We start from the raw sequence: 23,973 nt of genomic DNA, 5'->3' as shown, positions 1-23,973 counted from the left end.
ATAATTTTAAAATGCGCGTCTTAAAACATACTTTTTTGTCTGATACTTAGTTTCAATAATAAAACCTATTTAATCTCATTTTATTTTATTTTATTTTACATATATTTTACATGTATTATTGTTGATATCCCCAATAAATAAAATAAGTAAATAAATAAAAACAACAAAAAAAAATAATTAATTTCTGTTCATTTTGTCGAAAAAAAAAAGTGCGACTCTTTTAAATTTGTCACCTACAAGCGCCTTAATATACTTAACTTTAAAATAAACATTCATTCATTAAAATACGTGTCCAAGAAAATATACTCTTAGGTGAACATTTTTTATTCTGGCAGAGGAAAACTTGTAAAAACTAGGTTCGGAGATCGTGCTTTTGTCGTTACCGGCCCTTCTGCCTGGAATCGATTGCCTTCGCACTTGCAAATCATCGACAGTCCCAGTATGTTCAGATATCAACTGAAATCTAACTTCTTTCGTTTATCATACCCTCAATAATTCTAAATCAGAAAATATGATATGAACTTATGTTTGGTTAGAATGTAAGGTTACGTTTATAATTGTAAAGCGCCATTTCCGTAAAAATGTTATTATTACTATTCATTATTTTAACGAAATTGGACCGGGGCTTCTAAAAAATATTTAAACACACGCTAGATATATTATAAAATTAAAACTTAACTATTAGTGTTACCCATACATGTATAAGTTGGACATTGGATTAAATTCTTATTTGTTTTATGTTACCATTCTATGATTTTATCATCATTGCTAGTTTTTTCGCAGCCGCCGCGCCGCAGCCATTTTGAACCCGGCTACGTAAAAACATCTTTCAGCCGGCAAATACGCATTCTTCCCGCTTTACAGATTCCATTTACTTGATATTTCGTACTTTAACCGCTCTGTTAGTATGTCATTTAAAATAGTGTTTACTTTTCTTTCCTTATTAACATACTTTTTTTCTGCAAACATGGTATGTTGAGCTTCTAAATGCTTTTTTTTTTGTGTTTGAACTGTTTTTCTTAGAATACAAGAAAAATACGATAGAACACCACGGAATGTCGCGTATTGTTAAAAAATATATGTTTAAGTGTAAAAAAATACGAAAGACTTTTACATGAATAAATTTAAATATTAGAATAATTTAGGATAGAACAACTTTAGAAGCAAAACAACAGAGTTGAATAGTAAAAAAATAAATATTCTTTATATCTGTACGCGAGAAGTCAATTACAGTTATTCCAAATATGATGAAATTGAGTTATTGCTAAGTCGGAATCAAATTATTCGTCCTCTGTTACGTGATAACTAGCATGAACGCTTTGTTTAGTTAATGCCCGTAACATGAAAATAGTGTTTTGATTTATTATCCTTTTAGGCGGTGCGTCTTAATTTTTAATTAAATAAATTAAAAAATAAGTAAGATAATGTTCATTACTTCTGCGGTGATTCGTATATTTTTTAAATTCAACAGAAAATTTAATACACTATTTATTGCCAGCCGTTCAATACACCCACAAAAAAAATCACACTTCAAAAAAGTAAAGAAAAAACTTATCTTTGAAAATCCAGTGGTGTCCGCTTCGACCCGTTTTTTCTAAAGCACTTTAAAGATGTTATAATTTGTAAAGGTTTAATGCGTTATTAGCTTGTGGAGATGAGTTGAGTACAATGCTGCAGTGAAGATCTTGAAGAACAAGTCAGAGCAGAAATTGTCACAAGTCCGCGTTTCCATTCACATGTGTCCGTTTTTCTTCAGGCGCGATAATACCGACCGAGCAAAAATGATGCCTGCCATCTCTGGGCAAGGACTTGAACTACACATTTAATTGTAGAATAAAATAAAATATGCTGTCGTGCATGAATTTAATTTATTCTTTTAAAACGGGGGTTATCGTCGCGTCAAATTGAGCCGCTGGCAATAACATTAGTAATTTCTCTAATTTTAAAAATGATATTTTTATTTATTTATTGTTACTCTGCACCGCATGAAAGTCTAAGGACAGAAATAAAACAAACAGTACTCCCAGAGATTATTTAAATGTGGGTTTTTGTAATGTGTATCAAAATATTTTGGAAAACAAATTCACTTTAACGCCTCTCATTAAAACATGTATCTAAAGTATGAAAAATCACCCACTTGTCTCTCCTGAAAAATTAAGTTTTTGGATATAGTGTCATTTACTTCTCGAATACAGATATGTTGTATTTTCTTACGAATAAAAACGTACCATTTACAAACAAAAAATGTAAGGTATCCTTTAATATTTTAAGCAGACAACGGCAACTTCTTTTGGCTTTTACTGAGCATATATAACATGCTGGACGGATGCACTCCTGGATCCAATGAGCCTATTTCCCTCGGATCTGGAGGTCAAGCGACGATTCTCAAATTTTCACTTAAAAAGAAAGCGCTCTTCTGTCATTACTAGCGTCCGTCTACTCCCAACTGAAGGAATGTCTTAATCAGATATTTAAAAAATGACATTAAATGATGCTTGGCAATCGCGATAAGAATCTTCCCCTTCAGGGAAGGCTAAGTTTTTTTTCCTTCAATCTGTCAGCGCTTAAATTTTTTTTGGGTTATACCCAATTTCTGGACTACGAAGTTTTAATCAGGTCATGGTAAATTTAATGACAAATGCTTTATTTTTAATATTGTTTATTCCACTTCATGCTGCTGTGGAAATCCGAATCAATCTTCTGAACACATTATATGGTCTTGTCCCTTCTCCCTCTCTACGATTACCGAATGGAGTTTCTCGCTAATATCCGTGGCCCTGCTCTAGGTCCAGTTGGATATACAAATCTGGTGACTTCTAAAAATAATTTCAAGGCTTTAAAAAGTTTTGTGATAATTTCGGCGAATTGATCATTTCCAATCAATTTAATTACAGTCAGTGAAAAATTCATTTCCCTCTTTTTTCATTCCAATGAAGTGCATATTGTGTTCTTTTGGATTACCTTATTTTAGCACAAAGACGCTAAGGGTACCAGATTACAGAGAGTTCCTTCGAGTAACTTTTCCGTATATGTGGGTACCACCAAGGATACTTATGTCCTCAGATGCGGTGTGCGTCATGTGGTGGGCAAGCTATTCTTTATTAAGGTACAAAAATAATTATACATTAAAAAAAAAAATTTTTTTTTTGAAGCAAAAAATAAAGACAAGTTTTCAATAAAACCATTGGAGGATTTCCATACATTTTTATTCAAATTGCCTATAAGATTCGTCTCGTCGTTCGTGCCAATGTTATTTGAGCGAGCTACATTTCCGAACCCGACTCATTTTCAATCTCATAGGTCGAAAAACAAGTTTTAACTGTGTCTCGTATACCGCCTTCTTTATGTTTTAGATAGCGCTGTTAGTTCGGGCTAAATGTTCGTATTTTCTTATACTATTATTGGTGACTTATTTTTACACACAAGGCCCGAGGGAGGGAAGCGAGTCTTGGGATTACGTATGGAAATTGCCTTGCATTATCACGATCTAGGTTCAGAATTCCTCGACAAGTTTGCTTCGGATCACATTTGATAGTAAATACACTAAACTTTTACTTTCCCGGCTTTAAAACTTCCAAATGACAAACATAAGGTTTTATTGCCACCCTGAAAAAACATACTTCTTTGCTTTATTTTGGTTTTGAAACTGGGTCTGAAACAACCCTTATTTAATATAAACATAAGTATCAGTATTCTTTATCTTGCATCAAGTTAGGGCTGTCACCACTCGCATCGCTAAGCTAGAATAACCAAACCTTAGTTATTTAGAGTATTAGGGCGATACACGCTATAATGTGTAACGAAATATTGCAAATACTCTCACTGTTTATTTACTCAATAAAAAAAAAAAAATGTCTCCACGAGAGCAACAACAAACCATCCCGCCGTTTCTCAGTAAGGGTAGGCAGAAAGATTAGAACGCCATATCAGTATGTCTTCGAGTACAGATTTCGCTTCATCTACATTCATACATATTCTCATGCACGCACGCTAATCATTCATGTCATACACGTCCGTTCTCTTATTAATTCATTTCTTACAAAGTCAAACCACCGCACACCCAACATTATTCTGAGACACATATTCTCAAAACTCAGTGTTTTGCTGTTTTTGGCCCTAGTGAATAGATAAGGGTAGCGTTATGCGAGCGTTATAGAGGCGTTGTTTGGTTTTCACTAAATGAATATTCAATCTCCAGATAGCCTTCATAATGCTGATATAGCTCCTGCTACTCCTAGCCGCACTAAGTTACTCTTAGCGCACTCTAAGTTCTTCTTGAAAGCTGTCATTTTATGTATCATATACACTCCCAGGTATTTGAAAATCTTCGCCTTTTCGATATCTTGGTTTGAATCTGTTACAATGTAGATTTATATGTTAATTGATTTTATATAGCTGTTGGTTATCTAAATAAATCTTTTTTTTAAATATTTTTGCGAAGGAAATATGGAAGTTTAGCCATTTACAGGGCTAATGACCTGTTATTAGCTGGTTTAAGTGGCCACTTTACACACTGTGGAATATTCACTATTCTGTCCATGTTTAAACATCTACATTTCCTAAACTCTTCCATCTGTTGACTTTTGTGAAGTAAAAGAGCTGGAACCTTTATCATGTGGGAGAGATTAATCTGAGGAAATCCACTCAATCTTTGAACATATATACATACTCAAAACATCATTGAAGAAGATTGTTATTTTTAAGTATTTCTGAAGAAACATATAGAGAGTTTGGATAGTAATTCAGGATAGTCAATTAATTTTACTAATTTTTAAAGTCAATAAATTTACCCTTGTAAAAACACTATAATTTGGGCTCAACATCAAAAACATAACACCAAAGAAAATTCCCAGAAATAAAATTACCGTTATATAAAGATTAGCAGTAAATACATTGTTGTCAAAAGTGAGTCAATTATATATCCGGAATCAGAAAAAAAGACGAACATTTTAATACATGTTATTCCAAACAGATTTTAAAAATAAAAATACATTCGGATAAAAGGGTGCCGTTTCACTGAATGATTTCCGCAATCAAACCGATAACATTTTTTTTTGCAAAAATAAGATAAAAAATCTGCAAAAATCAAAACTGGAGTATTTCCTAAAAATGTAACTTAAAATAAAGAAACTTCTCAAATCAATGCTCAAATCTTCACTTCAAACCTAACTCTAATTTTTTCAGAATTTATTTCGATGTAATTACGTCCATCCTTTAAATGAACGATAATGTGGAGTTGAATCAACGTTAAAACTTTTCTTCTATATATATATAGTTGGATAATTTATATAGCGCCATTTTTGTGAAAATCACCTCAAGGGCGCTGTACAATTAATAAATATCCCAGTACGTCTTGCAGCTACAGAGCGCATGGACGGTTGGGATTCTAGTTCCTCGTTTTTAATTAAGATCAATAAAAAATTATAACAGATAGGAGCTAGATTACAGGACGTCTTGCAGCTACAGAGCGCATAGACAGTTAGAAATTTAGCCCCCATTTACACATTTTAAAAATTGACAAATAAATTTAGTGTATTAATGATACTAAAAAAAATAAAAATAATATGAATAATAAAAAGGAGTAAGATTACAACACGTCTTGCAGCTACTTAGCGCATAGACGATTGGAATTCTAGACCCCATTTATAAAATTTAGGCATTTTTTAGTTGGTATATGAAAGCTAGATAACCAATCATCGTGCAGCTACAAAGCGCATGGACGAGTGTAATTCTAGCAAAGTTAGAATGATATCAATAAATTTATAAAAAATAGAGCATAGTAGTAAGTTTGTCAAGTGTTCATGCCAAGAACTAAGCAATAAAAAACTAAATAAATAAAGCACTGTATCAACTCCATGGTTAACAAAGGGAGATAGATGTCCGAAGAAAATTTTTTGTAGACAGTAGGTAGATATCGTCACCATGTGGTCCACTAGGCTGCTGGAGAATTTCTGGAAACGCACGTGTGTAGACTGGGGGATTATGCCTATTGTTTCAACGACTTGGTGTCCATTTTGGTCCGCATTATTTCATTTTATGAGACGCAACATTCCTGTTCAATTCACATTTTTAAATGAATATTTCTTTGCATAAGTTAGTTATAGAAGTTTGATTTATCATTTTGTATGTTATTAGAAGGCAGATATTTGAAATTTTATGTATTTATCAATAAATGTTATCTATATCTATTCTTTAAATCATATCTCTCGGTTCGACTATGTATTTTTTTAAATATAATAAATGTGTATTTGTTATTTAAATCTGTTAGGATACTGTACTGTAAGTTTCTTGAGAGTTTGTTAAATTTATAAATTTAATAATTTTCACTCTGAATGACTCTCGTATACTTCTATAAAATAGAGTAGAGCAGCGAACTGCTACCACTGTTGTAATAACCTACATATATTTTATGATCCAGACCAAATTGCATCCATCGAACGAAGTGCTCTGAGCCAGAGGATGCAATAAGCGGACGAAGAGAGACATTGACGGAAGGAGAATAAAACTAAGTAAAAATTTGTGGTTGAACTTTATGCAGAAACATAAAATTTATATGTTTATTGTATCCGGGGCAAATATATATACATCAATAAATCACAATACTTGAATCTAGTAATAAAATGAGGATTTCTATGAAAAATTTACTAGTTTAAATCATATTACAGGATTTTAAAAACCAAGTATTTTTTTATTTAAATAACAAATAATTGATATATTCAATTAAACAAAACATATGTTTATACATATACTTTATATTTTTTTTAATAAGTATAATTTCTTTATTGCATTACAATAGGTACACGTCAGTTACAAATACATAAAAAACTAATAGATTGACACGTGGAAGAATCTCACAAAGGCATGGCCTGTGTGCGGGTATTTATTTCATTTATACAATATTTGAGTTTTTCCAAATGTTTGTAGACAAAAGACTGGATTTTACACCCTCGGGAGTCATTAAGATAAAACAATTACAACAGGGATGGAGAATACCTTAAATGAGAGAATATGGATGTCTAGGCATTGACAGGGCTTATGATCTGTCATAAGCCGGTTTAAGTGGCCATTTTACTCACTGTGTAACATTCACCATTTTGCCTATGTTTGAACATCCATATTTATTAAATTCTTCCATTTGTTCATTTTAGTGAAATAAAAGAGCTGAAAGCAACGCCTGAATTTTTTTTTCCAATTTTTAAACTTTTTCTTGGACCAGTTGGTTTTATTACAATATTTGAGTTCGTCCAAATGTGTGTGGACAAAAGACGGTTTCACCCCCTCGGGATTCACTAAGATTTACAAATCAGGAAGGTCAGTGAAGGAAGTGAAGGAAGGTTACAAGTCATAAGCCCTGTAAATGCCTAGACTTCTATATTCCCTTGTTTTAGGTATTCTCTATCCATGTTGTAATTTGTTTATTTAATTTATAATTGAAATAAAAGCTGCTGGAAGAATACCATATATAACAATAAGTTAAAAAATTAGTAATGAAATATAATTGTTTGTTAAGAAATAAAAGATATAGTGAGCTAACAAATTTTTCGCATACAAAATTCTACTCTAAATATGATTCTGTTTTATTAATTATAGGATGCAAAATACTTCTCAATGATTTTTTGTCTTGGTTTTTTATTGAAAATAAAATCTTTAAGCTGAGTATTATAACCAATATGTAAAGTAATTTGTTTTATCGTATTAAACTATTTGTGATATTTTTATTTTGAAAATGCAGTATTAATTTATCGATGACCCATAGAATAAATAATACAACAACAAATACCGGTCGGCAGATTAATTTTACTGATTTTACACAAAGTAAACTTGTAATTAGGGTATTCGGTTTACAACATTGTTTGGCTGCTATTTCAATGAACATGAATTTTGACAGTTAACATTTAGCAGTCATGAAGTTACGAGTAGGCAAAATTACGAGAGAAAAATATTGAATTTAAATCGTAAAAATATTTTATCAAAATCTATCGTCAATTGTTGTGACGACTAGGAAATTATATGAAATTTTAGGTAGAAACAACGACACATCAAAACTTACTATTTATCATTTGGTAAAAAGATTTTGAAAAAAGAGGCTTTGTAACAGATAAACACAAACTTGAGCCATAACCCACAAGAAGATCAGCTGAAAGCATTGCTGCTGTCCTGGGAACTGTTAAAAACTTATCAACCCCAATTCGACACCGTTTTTTAGGAAATTAGACTTAAAGCAACAATTTCGTAAAGGTATTACACTCATCAATGTGTGAGCGCCTTTTAGGTGAACATGATCTCATCCACATATTCCTCTTCTGCCCAATAAATGATAGATTTCCTTCCTTCCTTCCTGAAATATCCAAACTCTCCCCCCTTCCTACTAACATGCAAACCCCTTTTCACTCTCCTTAACTCTCTATACTTAAACACTTTCTGGAATTTCTCAAGCTCTACCAAATTCATATGTGATGTCCACCTTACTTCACCTTCACAAGTTTATTTTATATTTTTAATATTTAACATGATACTGGCAAAACACCTTTAAGGTGACACGTCATCAAATTTATATGCATAACATCAATTTTGTGGGAAAGACTCACAGAATATTGGGATTTTTCTACGTCTTGTATCCATCAAACATTTAGTTAGCTCGAGAGTTTATTCTAGAAGAACATTTAAAACGCTGTACATACGCCAATATGATGTTTCAGATTGCTTAAGAAAACAATAATTTTCATGAAAAAATCCAAATAAATGGTAAAGCGCATTTTTATTTAAATGGATAAGTGCATTATACAAAACAGTCAGTTTTAGTCAATGGAAAATCATCGAATGTTTTTATCGGTCACCTTGGCATCCATTGAACGTGACTCTGCGGTGTGGTATATAGTCTGAAGGAATCATTGGCCCTTACTTTTTGAAAGATGAACGTGGCTTGACGATTACTGTTATGTACTGTTCTTTAGTGATAACTTTATTGTAACATAATTGACAACTTTTTGGCTTCAAAATTGTAGGCTATGAACTTTATCGACATGTGGTTCCAACAAGACGGTGTAATTTTACATACAATTTTACAATTGAATTACTGAGAAATTTGTTTCCACAACAAATTATTTCAAGAAGTGGTGAAATCAATTGGCCTCAGGACATTTTTTTGTGGGGACTTATAAAAAATAAGGTTTGTGTAATAAAAACAGAAACATTTAAGCTACTTAAACAAAAAATTCGTGACAAAATTAATGAAATACCAGATTTCATTTGTAAAAATGTGACGAAAAATGTTATAAAAAAGAGCTTAAATTTAACAGGCTAACAGAGGTGGATATTTAGCTGACATTGTTTTCCATACGCAGTAAACCATTTTATTTTTTCATATAATATAAAATATAACAAAAATAAAGTTGTTAACCTTCTCGGCAAACATTCTGTATTTTATAAGCTTGCGTTTCAATAATAATAGTAAAAAGTCTAGCTTTCTTTTTGAATTTTGTGTAATATTTTTTTTTAAATATATTTTTTATCAAGGCAATCTATCCTAAGAAGGATGATTTCTAATATTAATTACCTGTTCTCCTATTTCTTAAGACCTATATACCTATCTTAAAGGGTTTTTTTATACAAGACTTTGGGTTTAAGATCACAAATGCAATTAGTTAAGTTGCCTCTAAGTGAATGAAGAATACAGTTTTGTGTATTTTATTTAATTATATTAAGTTCTATTGAACATTGTACGCGTGTTTTTGACGCGATACGATGGCTACTCACAGGAAAAAATCCTGAAAAGGGAAATCGAATGGAGATAAATCCGCATGTAGTGTAAGGATTGGTGAGCTCACACATCGTTATTGAAATGCGGGTTTGATTCCTAGCAGATTGGACTTGAAATTTTGATTTTGAAGGATGTCAACCTCCAATATTTAATTGTCTCTGAACTAGCAATTGAAGCAAAAGTTTGACCACGTTTCGATTGTCTAGATGGATAGATGGTCTAGATACATTTTATTTGTAGAACAAATGTTAATAAAAGAAAATATTTAAAACGCCTTACCGAAACTGAAAAAAAAAACAAATAATTTCCTTAAAAATCTTGCAATGCCAAAATCAACAATGTAATAAACATAAAATCAAATGGAAGTTTATAAAAATTAGTAAGTTAGTCTTTGAAATGAATAGATTTTTAGATGTTTGACCATATCAGGCTATATTCTTTATATTTAAAGCATTTACTTTGTCGTCAAATATTTAACTAAAAGTTATTGAATATTCTTATATAACCACTTACCTACTGACTTTCTAATATTCCATGTTCTATATTTTTGTGCGAAAACTATAGTAAAGGTACATGTTTATTTTTATGGTTTTGCAGCGTCCTGACGAAAAGGTCGATACGTCTCAAAACTGGTAGACAAAGAAAAGTCGGTAAGTGGTTTTATCCAAATATTTCAAAACATTCAGTATATGAGGCTAGTTTTAGTAACAACATTAATATACTACATTTGTGATATTAGTTCAACCTCAAATTCACAAAATAATATGTTTGCACAGTTGTGACTTTGGCATTAATCCGACAATTTTTATAAATGTAGATAGATATTTCCCTTCGCCGAAATCTGGTTGTTTTGTTACCCGAGGGTTTTCGCCGAATTATTGGTCCAGTATAATCATCTCGTTTGGAAGGTTCCGGTACTTGTTGGAAGAGCGGTCTTCTATTCGTATCTAGGCACGCTTGGATGACCAGAAATTAGAACACAGGGAGTTTTATTACATAAAAGATAACGAAGTTTCAAAGCTCACAGCGGTGAAATCGTTACCCCACTTTTCCTCCCCTCGAAACATCTTTGGTTTGCCTAAACCGTTTTGTTTTTAGCTGGAGTGCCCGTCATAAATATTTGTTATTCCAGAAAACCTGCCAAATGTTGAACTGTAAACAAAAAAGGCAAGGCACGATGGGAATGAAATTAAATATTCATTATAATTCTCGAGAAGGGTTAAGCTGAGACCGTTTCATAATAGTTTAATATTAAACTGTTTAATCCTTTCTGCCTGTATGTTAATTAAAATAATACACAAGGAATTTAAGACTGATTTACTCCCGCACCTAACAAGATACAAAAGGGGTTATTTTTTTATTTATTACATCCTTAGTTAATTGTTCATAGGGCACTGCATAGGTTCTCCAATTGCAGCGTATATACATCGTATCTAGAGCGTATCTAGATATTTAAAATTAGAATAAAACAACACATTAGATGTCTCAACAATAATATTTTTTTTCGAATTCGCGGAACAAATTTTAACAAATAATCACTCCTTTTATTTTGAAGATGGACTTAAAAAAATATGTTTAAATAATAAAACTTATCAAATAAATAATTTGGAAACTCTTGAAATAAAAAAGTTAATAAAATAAAATGTCGATATTGTAAATAATCAGCTAAACTAAATTCAAAGCTCTATTTTTATTAATTTACCTTTAAAGTCAAAGCCTACCTTGAACCTTTTGTATTAACATTTTATATTACAAACTATATATTTTTATTTTGTATTGTAATTAATAAAGAAATAAATAATAAGTAATAGAATTCAGCAATAAGTAAATTAAACTTAACAAACAACAAATTTAAATTAATAAACACGAATTTAATGCCAAGCTGTCTCGTCTCACATATATTCTTCGAATCTTTAGTATCCCGTTTCAAACAGCTTGTGTTTGACAAAATATTTCAAATTCTTTGTTGACAAAGCCTGAATTTCAAGAGGTACCTAGTTGTGGAACCGTTTGCAGTTTGAGGAAATGCATTTTTTTTAATTGCTGTCTAGTAGTGGGCACAGCTAATTTATCTATTATTGCTGTATCAAACCATCAATAAAGCCAATATTTTACATAAAATAAATACTTACAACTTGTAAATATTGTTTTGTAGATAAACATTTATTCAGGTAATAAATTTATTAGAAGACGAAAAAAGGATCCAGGAAAGAAAAGAAATTTAAAATGAAGATGTAAGGATTTTAAATTATGTTTAATCTCAGATACATTTTATTTTTAAGAATGCAAGGTTTTTTACAGAATTTTTAAATCTGATAAAGATTTCACGGTTTAACGATCGTAGGAATACCTAGAAAAAAAAATACCACCTTAATTATTTAACTCCAATAAAAGACCAAAAAAATTGACAATGTTTTGCTATGGTGGATCGTCTACAGTGGTCAATTTTGCATTTTACTACTTACGTACTGGCACGGTTGCGTTTTTTGTTCATCAGACATAATTAAATATTTTAAATCTACAGAGGTTCAGGTTGTATAACAAGTGCTTGCGCGTTCACAAAACTCATACAAATGCTTTTTTTATCTACAGACTGTTGATTAAAAAAGTTAATATGTTATTTTAACCAAATGTGTTATCTTTTAAAAAATATATGCTGGATTAAATAATTGAAACAAACAAACCATCACGCCGTTTCCCCGAAGAAGTAGGCAGAGATGATAGAACGCAATATCACTCTATCTTTACATACAGACCTCGCTCCCTCTACATTCATACATCTTCTCATGCACGCACGCTGATTATTCCTACTTTTGACATGTCCATCTTCAAGTAATTGATGGACTTGATCGTGCCATGTCTTTCTCGCCCTTCCTCGTTTTCTGCATTCATCAACATTTGCATCGTAGATCTTTTTAGCCGTTCTTTCGTTGTCTATTCACTTTACATGTCCAAACCAACGCAGCACCCCTTTCTTGATTCTGTCGATAATGCATATCTCAGCCTTACACAGTTCACGGATCTCGACATTTGTGTACCTATCATACATCGTTTTACTACACATTTACCTGAGGGATCGCATTTTGACAGCATTTAACCTACTTTCATCATCATTTTTCAAATTCCTTACTTTCCTCTCATACATTAGTGTTGGCACTAGAACTCCATTGTGAACTGCTAGTTTAGCCTCCTGCGATAAACATTAGTTTACCAAAGTAGAGTTTAGTGCACTGTTCACCCTGCTCCCGGCACTCACCTTCCTTCCAATATCTTTCTGGGTATTTCCATCCCTAGTAAACATAATTCCCAGATACACAAATTCTTCTACCTGATTAAGAACCACTACCACATTTAGTTTTATTTTAATTCCTTTCAAAAACCATAACTTTCAATTTATCAACATTCATAAGCAAATGGCATTTTTTGCATACATCGTTGACTTATATATATGAAAAAAAAGAGTAGAGTAGAGAATTGTATATATGAAAAAAAAATGGTCGTTTTAAAATATTTTTTTGTTTGTCATAGTAAAAATAATCTCAGTATAATTTAAATACCCACTACACGTTTAATTGAAAAAAATATATTTATATAATTATAGATTATCCAAACAGCCGTTGTAAAGTACTTCGTACTCCAAGAGCAACTCGATAAACATTTCTCCCAGAAGCACCAGTAATTTGCTCAGTCACATCGCACTTGATTAATGTTTGTCTTTCACCAGGAAAATTTCACGAGATTGTCTTCTAAGGGCCGGTTGCATCGACAAAAGTTAAGTTAAAGTCAGGGCCAAAGTCAAATAAAAGTTACTTTTATGTCGAAATGCGTTGCATCATAAAAAGGTAACTAAATATTAACAATAAAGTTACTTTTATTTGACCGGCCGCCGGGGGACCGTTTAAAGTTAAATGCGATCTGCCATCTGTCAAAAAAGCGTCGTGAGTGTTGAAATTTATTGATCGATTGTGAAAAGTTGCACAAAATGTCCATTTTATCTGATTTTTCGTCTTCCGATGACAAATTTATCATCGAGTATATTCTAAACTGAAAACAAAAACTGTTCAAACCACGAACGGACCATTTTTTTGTGGGAAGAGTCCGACTTTATCGCAAGATATCGAATGTCAAAAAAGTGACGAGCTTATAATTATTTGAATTTTTAATTGTTGATTATTTTTCAAAACACGGGACTTGATCATAAGCGGCGTGGTGTAAAATAAATCTAAATTATCACTGAAATGCTGTTTATTTATTTTTAAATAGAGCTAGATTGAGCTCAGCTAACTCTTTCTGGGCATTTAAGGCAGCCACAGTTGCCCGAAAAATGTCCTTTTTTTGCTTTATTTCTAGAGTAGAAAGTTCTTCATTTTGTTTTAGCTTTTGCTCTTTTAATTTTTTATCTAGTTCAAAAAGGACGATGTCCCTTTTGTTCTTTTCTTCTCTGAATGCGCAGTGTTGCTTCGCCCTTTCGCACACACTGAAAATTGGAACGAAATTTAAACGTTTGTGCCCAAAGACACGTCGCGGGGCATGTGTATTGCTACATGTAAATAAACATGTACGTGCTTGCGCAAAAATCCCAACAATTTTTATGGTGAAACTTAAACCTTTACAGTGGCAACATTCTTAACTTTAACTTAACTAAAATAATGTTGATTCAACGGAATTTTTCAGCTACCAGGTTTTGAGTCTTAACTAAGTTTAAATATTTAACTTTCAACTAAATTTATACCAACTTTGATACAACCGGCCCTAAGTGTTTTTTAAGATTCAACCATATCACTTTTTTTTTATTCTAACCTCTGGCTAAACAAACTAACAATAAAGACTCTGGATTCTGCCTCTTTTGGGTTTCCCTGCGATTGCCTTAAGTACTTTCGTCTCTGACGTTCTGAGCAGTTATTTGGTTTTTCTATTTAGTTTGTCTATTTAGTTTTTTTACTTGGTGTTTCGTATTTTTTATTTTCTCTCTATCTATCCTCGCCCCAACTGTATATACCATGATTGATTTGACACACGTTTTGTTTATCCGTATTATGTTTTCAATAATCATGTGTTCATTATACTATACGACATTTATTAGGCATCCAGATGTTTACTAACTGAGATGGATATGTTCTCATCATCACTATGGCTGCATCATCCACATGGCATGTGATGTTAATGACCTTATCTCCTTTAGTGGATTCACTTCTTGTTTTATTCTTAAAAGCGTTTTTTTGCGTAGATGAGCTTAAAAGCGCCTCCTTAGCAGGAATATCGATTGGGCGATATCCCTATCAGTAACGTATAGGTATAATAATTATTGGTTCCAAAAAAAATATTTATAAATTATAAAAAATGTGTATTATGCCTAGCGTCGGATGACTAGATGCCAATGTATTCGATGAAAAAATATAATGTAAATGAAGAACCGTGGCGAAATATTTAATGATCGTTGAGAATAAATACTTGTTATTATTGTTTATCATATTATTATTTTAATTAAAAATATATGTTTTTTAAATAACCAAAATACCCTGAATGTTTACATCTGAAGACGAATGGTTGAGAATAGGTCATGCTCTAACAATGGTTATAATAATAATCACTATTTTTATGTATTGTATTTTATGTATTTTTTTGCACCACAACAGACTAGGAGGCCCAATTATAGTGGTGAATTACAGCACAAAATACCCAGGCTTGAGAAAATCACATTTTTGTGTTCTCACCGGGAATCGAACCCGGAACTTTCCATTTCTGAGTTAAGCATCTTGACCACAGCACCACGGAGGCTGCCATAATGTTTTGTATTTCAATAATATGGCTAAATAGTGCAGAGTCGATTTTAAAAAAATTCGTTACGTGAAGGTAAGATGATCAGTGTAACGTTTTCGGTGCCAGTTTAAGTACAATGAAATATTATTGAGTCAAAACATATTTTAAAATAGATAAATCGTGTCAACCAAGCTGGAAATCGAACCCGAGACCTCTTGCATGGTAGGCAAACGCGCACCACGAGACGGACAAAAAAGGAACATAAAACCAACATAATATAATATATGAATAAAATAATATACAGTTTTATAATTGTCTAAATATGTATAAAAAAATTGTCGCAGAAAAAAAAACGTGTATCATTAACTATATTAATTGACACAAAAAAATCTTCCTTGCAACATAAAAACTAAAAAACAGAACGAAAATAGAAATAATATATTTTAAAATGATAAAGAAAGAAAACTAATGATTAAATTTGAACGCAAAAGAGATAAAATAAAATAAACACCATATGGCCTTATGGCGGTCTTAGCATTTGCAGCCGTAACTTGAACAGGGATGAGTGGATCCACCCAGCAGTGGCTTGGAGAAGTGTATTGTTAAAGCTTTTCAGACATTGCCATAGGCTCCAGGCTCTTTGGCGTGGTAAGGCAGCGTAGGAGTTTACCCATCGAGTCGTAAACATTTGAGGTTATGAATAAAGGGTTTAGAGATCAATTTTTTTTAAATATGTTTTATGTGTTATTACAATGTTTTGATATTAAACAGCTTAAAGAGTATAGATATAACCTTTTTTTCATTGAATCACCTTAAGACAACTCACATATATATTATTTTTGTAATTATAAAAAAGTATTTTAAAAGTCTCAAGAAAACAATTAGCTTACTATGAATCGAAACCGTAATAGGTAAATTATACTATACTTGAAAAGTAAATAGGCACGTTTTTTGTGCTTTTACATCATTTTTCATAACTTTAACTTTTTAAGGTTATCTGTGTGAAATATAACCTGAATCCTGGATTGGTATTCTCGACTCGATGGATTCTTTAAGGTAAAAATCCTGAAATCAGAAATTGAGTGGGGACTCATTGTATAGTCGTTCGTCTATCATATTTAAGGTCCCAGGTTTGACTTATTAATTTATTAATTTAACTTTTTGTACATAATTTTATTTTTACATTGGCGGGTTGATTGACAAATGGCATTTTTTTCCAACTAACCAATAAAATAAAAAGTTTATTTTTTATAATTCAAGTTACAGAACATATTCAATAGGAAAAGGATTTTAAAGCTTAAGATATGTAAAAATATAAGTAAACGTATTTGTTTATAAAATACCTTAAATCAAATTTATTACTAAATGGGAAAAAGGAAAAAACAGGAAAGAGGAAAAAAGAAAGGAGGAGAGATTAAGGAAGAGAAAGGAGATGTTTCTTCAGACGTGATTTAAACAGAGATAATGTAGTAACATCTTATATGGTGGATGGGAGATGATTCCACAGTCGAGCCACATGGACACTAAATGAGTAAGATAAGAAAGAGGAATTGTGGATAGGTATTAAGAGAGTGCCTTGAGAATTAGAACGACTTCTAGTGGGGTAAGCGTGAAATATATGTTTGAATTTGGTAAACGTTACAAAACTTTAATATTTCATTGGCCATGGACGGGCACCTAAAGCAACGGCTAATCACCTAACAGTCATGTTAGTAACAGGTAATCAGGATACATTGCGTTTTGTTAACAACTACGTACTCTATGCATCATCAAATGCAAAGAGAGGCATGAAGATGATAATTATTTTGATTTGCAATATTTTTGAGGTAGCCAAAAGTTGTTTTTCACAAAAAAGACAAATTGTTCAATTTATTATATTTACTTACCATATTAGATTTTTTTTTTAACTTTTATTTCTTTACAACAATCATTACAAAATATAAACCTATTTAAGGAGCGAAAATTAAAAAAAAGAATTTGTCACTTAAATAAAGCGTAAAAAATGAATACAAATTTCCTTTCAAAAAACTATTTGTTAAATTTAATGAACTTTAGGACTTATCTAATATATAAAATATGTGGGTTCTATGAATTGTGTATTTTTTCCTTAAATATTTAGATATGAACTATAAAACTTGATGTTTACCTATGTTTTGTTCCAAATTTAAACAAAAACACTATTTGAGTATTTGCTTCACATTTATATTTTAATCATTTTATTATTATGTTGTTTACATAACAACTGTGTCAGGATTAGTAATGTTATTTTCGCTTTAAAGAGTTCTTTTTTTTTAATAAACAAAAAAAAATAATAAAGCATAAAAAAATTAAAACAAAGGTTAAAAATAATAATTAGTAATTAAAAGAAGTTGCAATGTTTATTATAACCATTAACGATGTATACAAAAAATATAACAAAAAAAATACCTATTCGCCGCATGGCATTTTCGCTAGTGTTAATTAAAAGCCTTTAGGCGCACGGTCATAAAAATAAAATAATAACCCCAGTTTCGTTGCAAGTGAACCGCAAATACAGCGTGATAAATTACGAACAACTTCCGGCGAATGTCGCCATTGTTACTTCCCTGCCACAGGACACCTGACGTTCTGACAGACGTGTTCCGTCCAATTAGAGCAGAGAGACGTTAGGCGAGCGCTATACGGGGTGACGTCACGATGAAGACCGCTCTTGTAGGGGAGCTCCGAAGATCAGGGCCACAAGCACGAGCGAAGTCGACGAATTATTTTGTTCTAGACGAATTCGTGGGAAATCGAAACATGACAGGGTTACAAATGATAAAATCAGAAAGAAATGCAAGTAATTCACTGCGCTGCACTGGTTAGAAAAAAAATAAGGTCTCTACGATAATTTTGTCTTATAAACCAAATGAATTAAGAAGCGGTGTTTTATTTTATGGTGTTATATTAGTTTCGCTTGATAGCCTCCAAGAAATTAATTCTGAGAGAGATAAATAAATAATCGCAAAGTATAAACAGGGACATAATACGAGTACTTTAATATATTTATTCTATTACTTATTGCTCTTAATTGCTTACACAACTTTCTAATATGTACATCCTATTGAAAATTACAATTTATTATTAAACCTTAAAACACATGCACGGTTGCACAATATCACTGTGAATAATGCAAAGTTATGTGATAAAATTTATGGTGTATACATTTTACTGTTCGGTGATCTTGTGTGCATAAGTTTGCTTTTCTTAGAATTCATTTTTAAATGTTGATGTTGTATTTACTTTGTACCTGCATATTTGATAATGTGTATTAATTTTTAAATGCTTACTTACTTTGTTTATGAGTATTCTTGTAAATGTGTAATTAAATCAAATTAGTTTTTCTTTACCCGAATTAATTGTAACGTTAAACCTTAGTACACATTTTATAAGCATTTATTATACAATGAGGAAGTTCATTGGATTACTGAATTAAAAATCTTAAAAGGTTATCAAATTACGCCAATTTAAAAAAAAATGATTTTCAAAAGTTTTGAAATTATTTCAGCCGTGACGTCACTAGTTCTCATCGGTAAGTTGTCCTGGCATATTAAAGTAGAGCCACGTGGCTATTAACTATTTTATACTAAATATTGAAAAAAATTGCTACTCGGAAACCGGAAATCTATTCCATTCAAAGTGGCTAATTTTTATTATTTTTTCAAAAAATTTCGAGAAACATCACCGTGCAATTAAATACTCTTATTTTTACCACGTTTTAGAAAACATTTTTTACATCCAATTTCCTGAACCACTGAACTGAACCTAATTGTTAACTTTACATTGTACTGTCTAACTGTAAACACAATATAGTATATTGCCCCTGTCACTTCAATATTAAATTGAAAATTTATTATATTATTTGCAATTGTAACATGTTTTGTTATTTTATGTTGTGAATTTCCGTGTTAGATATAAACGTTACCTTGTGATATTTTTTGCTACACCCATATTTTCCACTGTTTTCACATATGTATTTTCCGTTTTTGCACAAGAGTATATTGTATTTTGATCTATGTTTATCATTTTATATTATTAAATAGAAGGACATTTGTGTACATCATAATGTCACTTATGGGGATAACGATTGCACACGTGCTTGAGTCTCTGGTCCATAAAAGAACATCCGCAGTTTTTGCGACAGCGACAGCTCTAACGAGCGTAGTGATGTCTGCACAGAACCTAACTTAGGTAGACATACGTCTATTTCATACTATGGTAAAAATCCACTCTGCATGATAATATAACATATGGTGAATTTATATTTATGGTATTTTAATATTTTAGTACAATTTTTTTTTTTTTTTAATCTTTGTGTACATACAAAATAAATAAAGACATTTCTACCTCTCACAGAGTGAATTTAGAGAGTGTGTTCGTCTATTTATTTAATTAATACCAGGCAAATGCAATGCAATAACCAGTTCACCTTGAGGTCTACTAATCTCCATATGATTTTCTTTTGCTGAAATTTTGGCTGAGAGTAGTAGCTGAATAAATTTAAATAAGCAGAAAAGGAGAATTTAAGGATTTGAACGATACGTGTGTAATAGGCCAAAGGTATTTAATGTCTGACGTAAGATGAACGACCCAGCAATAGGGTATTATCACTCGGGAGGAATATCAGATTTAACCTACTCTACGAATAAAAGATTTTTAAAGATTCTCCTAGTGTTTATATAAGCTCTTAAAATGAATATTTTCATTCATTATTTTCGTTTGGAAAATAAGGTCCATCGAAAACGATTCTTTCGTAAGTTGGTTATAAATTTCGTCACAGAACTTCACGAGTAATGCATTCATTTTAATGTTGGTAATGCCACAGGCCTCAGATAGAAAAATAAGGAGAGTTGTCTATGCATATTATCTTAAGCCCCCCCCCCCCTTACCCACTCCACTCTCCAGTTCCAGACGTTGACAGATGAAAGTGAAAACGGATTTCATATCGAATTAATTTGATTATTTTATGTTTTTCAACCTTTTCTAAATTAATTCAATTTATCATGACGGACAGTGGCTTTGTACAAGGACAATCTGACAATTTACCGCATATTGATGTGTTTATGATGACTAATTACTTTACAAGTAACGCGAGTTTTATAAGCGCCGAAATTTGAGGTGTTAAAGCTTTCAGGTAAGAAGTTAATACTATAATTTATCATATAATTATATATATAGTGTTGTATAGTATGGTTTGTTGTTAAAAATTGCTTTTATATTACTTTATAAACATTCTTGCGAATTCAGCTTTGTCGACTGAATACATAACCTCAATGTGTGAATATTGTTATTTTGGTCATCCAACAATCTGTTTTTTTTTTGTTTTGTAGAACTGTTTGGAATTTTTTAATGATTTTTAAGATTCTTTTCGGTTTTACGAAGTAAACTGACCTACTTTCGTATAAAAATTTCCCTGGAAGGGTAGCCGGAAGTCGTTTTTCTCTACTCGAGGTGAACGCGATATGGATGTCAAATAATATTTTATAATCTCTGGGTTCTTTTAAAAATACTAAAATTGATTACTTAAATTTACAGTTAGTAGTAACATGTTTGTTAAAATTTTAGATCGACAAGAGAAAACTACGGTGACAATTCGATAGGATATGTCCAAGTAAAACATACTGGCGACATTTGTACCGTAAAGGCTCGTGTAACTCCGGAACACAAAGTACGAGCCAAAGCCTATGCAGTCACATTAATATGTAATGAAGTGCAAGAAACAATTGAATCATGCCAGTGTCATGATTGTCCAGCTTCTCAAGGTATTATATTACAAAATGAAACACTCCTAAATCTTGACTGTCAAACTAAGACTCGACGTATATATTTGCCAACGCATATTGTATTAGTCAAGGCCAAAAAAAGGTTAATTTCCTATTTATTAACACAGGTCGCGGGTAATTCATATTATATTTAGGAAAGTCCATGAAGAGAAGAATGCACACAGATAATATTTTTCATTATTTTCTGTTGTAAAATTTATTCTCAACATTTTTTATTAATAAAAAAGAAATATTGGCGTTTTTATAATTTACCCAAATATTTAAATTTTGATGGCCATTTTCAACGAGTTGTAAATAACTCACTATTAGAAAATGGAAACCAAGATGGAGTAGAGTGGGGCTCGAACCTCGGACCTCTGATCCGTGAGTCTGCAACACTAGCCACGGGACCACAACCCGATTCATTGGATTTGAACATGGATTTTAATAATTGTACTCGACACCAGTTTTTCCACCTAGTATCTAAATTATTATTTTTATTAACTAAAAATCATTGTAAAATTTATATTTGAAACATAAAGTTTGTGATTTTTCATGTTAAATAATGTAGTTATATTGTTTTAAGTTCGTTGTGTTAATTTTGTTTATTTTTAATTTACAGGAGGATGCAAACATGCTTTAGCATTTGTGGCGTGGCTCAACAGGCGTTCTGAGGAACCCTCGAGGACGTCAACTGAGTGTTATTGGAGAAAATCCAAGATGGCTGCGATTGGAACCTCAAAAAAGTTCATTAAAGCCAAAGAAATAGGAAAGGACCCGCATCCCAATTTTGCTATCCATGCGTTAGATAACAATTTCTTTGCCGAATTTATAAATAAAACAATTCGGCTGGGAGTATTTAACAGCCAGTTAACTAAATACTACAGCCCAGCCACTGAAATTGAAAAACATTGTATTAATTACCTTGTGTATGAATTTATTAAAACAAGAGATATTTGGTCTGCAGATGATTTTATAAACTACTGCCGGTTAAATATGAATGAAAAATCATGTAAAATGGCAGCCAATGCCACCCTGCACCAAGCCGACTGTGCTTTATGGTATAGCCTACGATTTGGCAGGATAACTGCATCCAAACTCTATGAGGTTGCAAATTGCGGTACAGTAGATGGGACACTTATCGAAACTATTCTTGGTGGTAGAATAATTGAAACTGCAGCAATGAAGCGTGGTCAACTTCTCGAAGCGGAAGTTTTAGAAATTTTACAAAAGGACTTGAAAATAAAATTTAATAAATGTGGCCTCCTGCTTTCCAAGGAACTTCCCATATTTGGAGCCTCTCCGGATGCGATAGCTGATCATTTTGTAGTGGAAGTTAAATGCCCTTCAACAGAGTTATCTGCAAAACGATATTTTGTTCATGGGAAGGAACCCAATGCAAGATGTATGATGCAGATGCAACTGCAAATGCATTTGGCAAATAAAAAAAAAGCACTTTTCTGTGTGGCTGCGCATGATTTCGAATTGACAAAAAACATAACAAAATTGTATGTAGATTATAATGAAACACTCTGCAAAAGTTTTATAGATAGAGCTCAAAAGTTTTGGTGTCTAGCTATATTTAAAAAATTATTATTATAAACTTATTTATGAATAAAAACTTTTTTTATGAATACAACTTAAACATTTCTCCTTAAGTAAAATTATATTATTTTAACAAGTGACTAACATAATATGGTGTACAATGGATAACGAAAGTTTCTACTTTATTATTGTATGAAAGAACATTTTTCGTTGTAAGCATTTCCTTTTTTTTTTTAAATTTGTTAAAATCAACCTTTCTTTGTTTTTTTTATTTACTGCTTCATCCATTATACAAGTAATCACATATCAACAGATTCATTTCCTTGAAATTTATACTTCTTCAATTTTAAATTTCCCACTTGTAAGTCATGATGAAAGTACATAAGACAGGCAACATTAAGGTATGAATGTAAATAAAATGTGCATATATTTAGTACGCAGGTTTTATTTTATGAGTTACATTATAGTTACAGTAAAAAATTAATCAAATAAAAAAACATTTAGCCATGAGAGCATAAATCCCATATTTTTTCATAAATACAATATTGAAAATGAAAATAAAAGCACTTTGTTTATAACCGCTTAATATTTATTTTATTACTGATCAGTTTCAAAGCCACACAAGCCTCCTTATAAGGGTTTAATTTAGTAAACCTTGATAAGAAAGCTTGTGTAGCTTTGAAACCAGTTCGTAGTAAAATAAATATTAGTGGTTAGAAACAAATTATAAGAATGAATAAAAAAAATATGTTTCATTTTTGGGTGATACTGTGTGTGTTGGATTTGTTTCGACGTTTCGGCTACCATTGCAGGAACCATCTTCAGGGTAAACTGTAGCTCAGTTTCCCTGAAACTCAGTTTACCCTAAAGATGGCTCCTGCAATGGTAGCCGAAACGTCGGAACAAATCCAACACACACGGTATCACCCTAAAAGAAACATATTGATAACAGTGACCGTAAAAACCTTCGCACCTATTTGAATAAAAACAAATGTACTGCTTCAAATGTAAAAAAATACAATTACGTATATTTATATTTATGTATTATTTTTCAAATAGGTAATATTACGTTTACATACAATGTTTGCAGATTTATTCATTTATTAAAACTCCTTGCAAATTCACTAG

General features: G+C 31.6%; 1 protein-coding gene across 1 annotated transcript; it reads left to right on the top strand.

Annotated features, from left to right (window-relative positions):
- Positions 1-4,179: 4,179 nt before the first annotated feature.
- LOC148275653 (uncharacterized) lies at positions 4,180-22,947 on the top strand. The gene is made up of 3 exons (XM_088235382.1): positions 4,180-4,313; positions 21,104-21,300; positions 21,923-22,947. Exons 1-3 carry the CDS (start codon positions 4,180-4,182, stop codon positions 22,900-22,902), a joined length of 1,311 nt encoding a protein of 436 aa, XP_088091508.1. The 3' UTR covers positions 22,903-22,947.
- The last annotated feature ends 1,026 nt before the right edge of the window (positions 22,948-23,973 follow it).

The sequence above is a fragment of the Micrasema longulum genome, unplaced genomic scaffold (genome assembly GCF_059751315.1).
Source record: "Micrasema longulum isolate JH-2025_06_02 unplaced genomic scaffold, ASM5975131v1 h1tg001368l, whole genome shotgun sequence".
Classification (NCBI taxonomy): domain Eukaryota; kingdom Metazoa; phylum Arthropoda; class Insecta; order Trichoptera; family Brachycentridae; genus Micrasema; species Micrasema longulum.
The sequence above is the reverse complement of the archived record's forward strand: the minus strand, read 5'-3'. Positions and strand labels throughout refer to the sequence as shown.

Excerpts from the sequence above, each read along its gene's own strand:
- LOC148275653 (XM_088235382.1), top strand. The coding sequence starts at position 4,180 with ATGAATATTCAATCTCCAGATAGCCTTCATAATGCTGATATAGCTCCT. Across the intron at positions 4,314-21,103 it reads TGTATCATATACACTCCCAG|ATCGACAAGAGAAAACTACG; the intron begins GTATTTGAAAAT and ends TTAAAATTTTAG. Across the intron at positions 21,301-21,922 it reads TGATTGTCCAGCTTCTCAAG|GAGGATGCAAACATGCTTTA; the intron begins GTATTATATTAC and ends TTTAATTTACAG.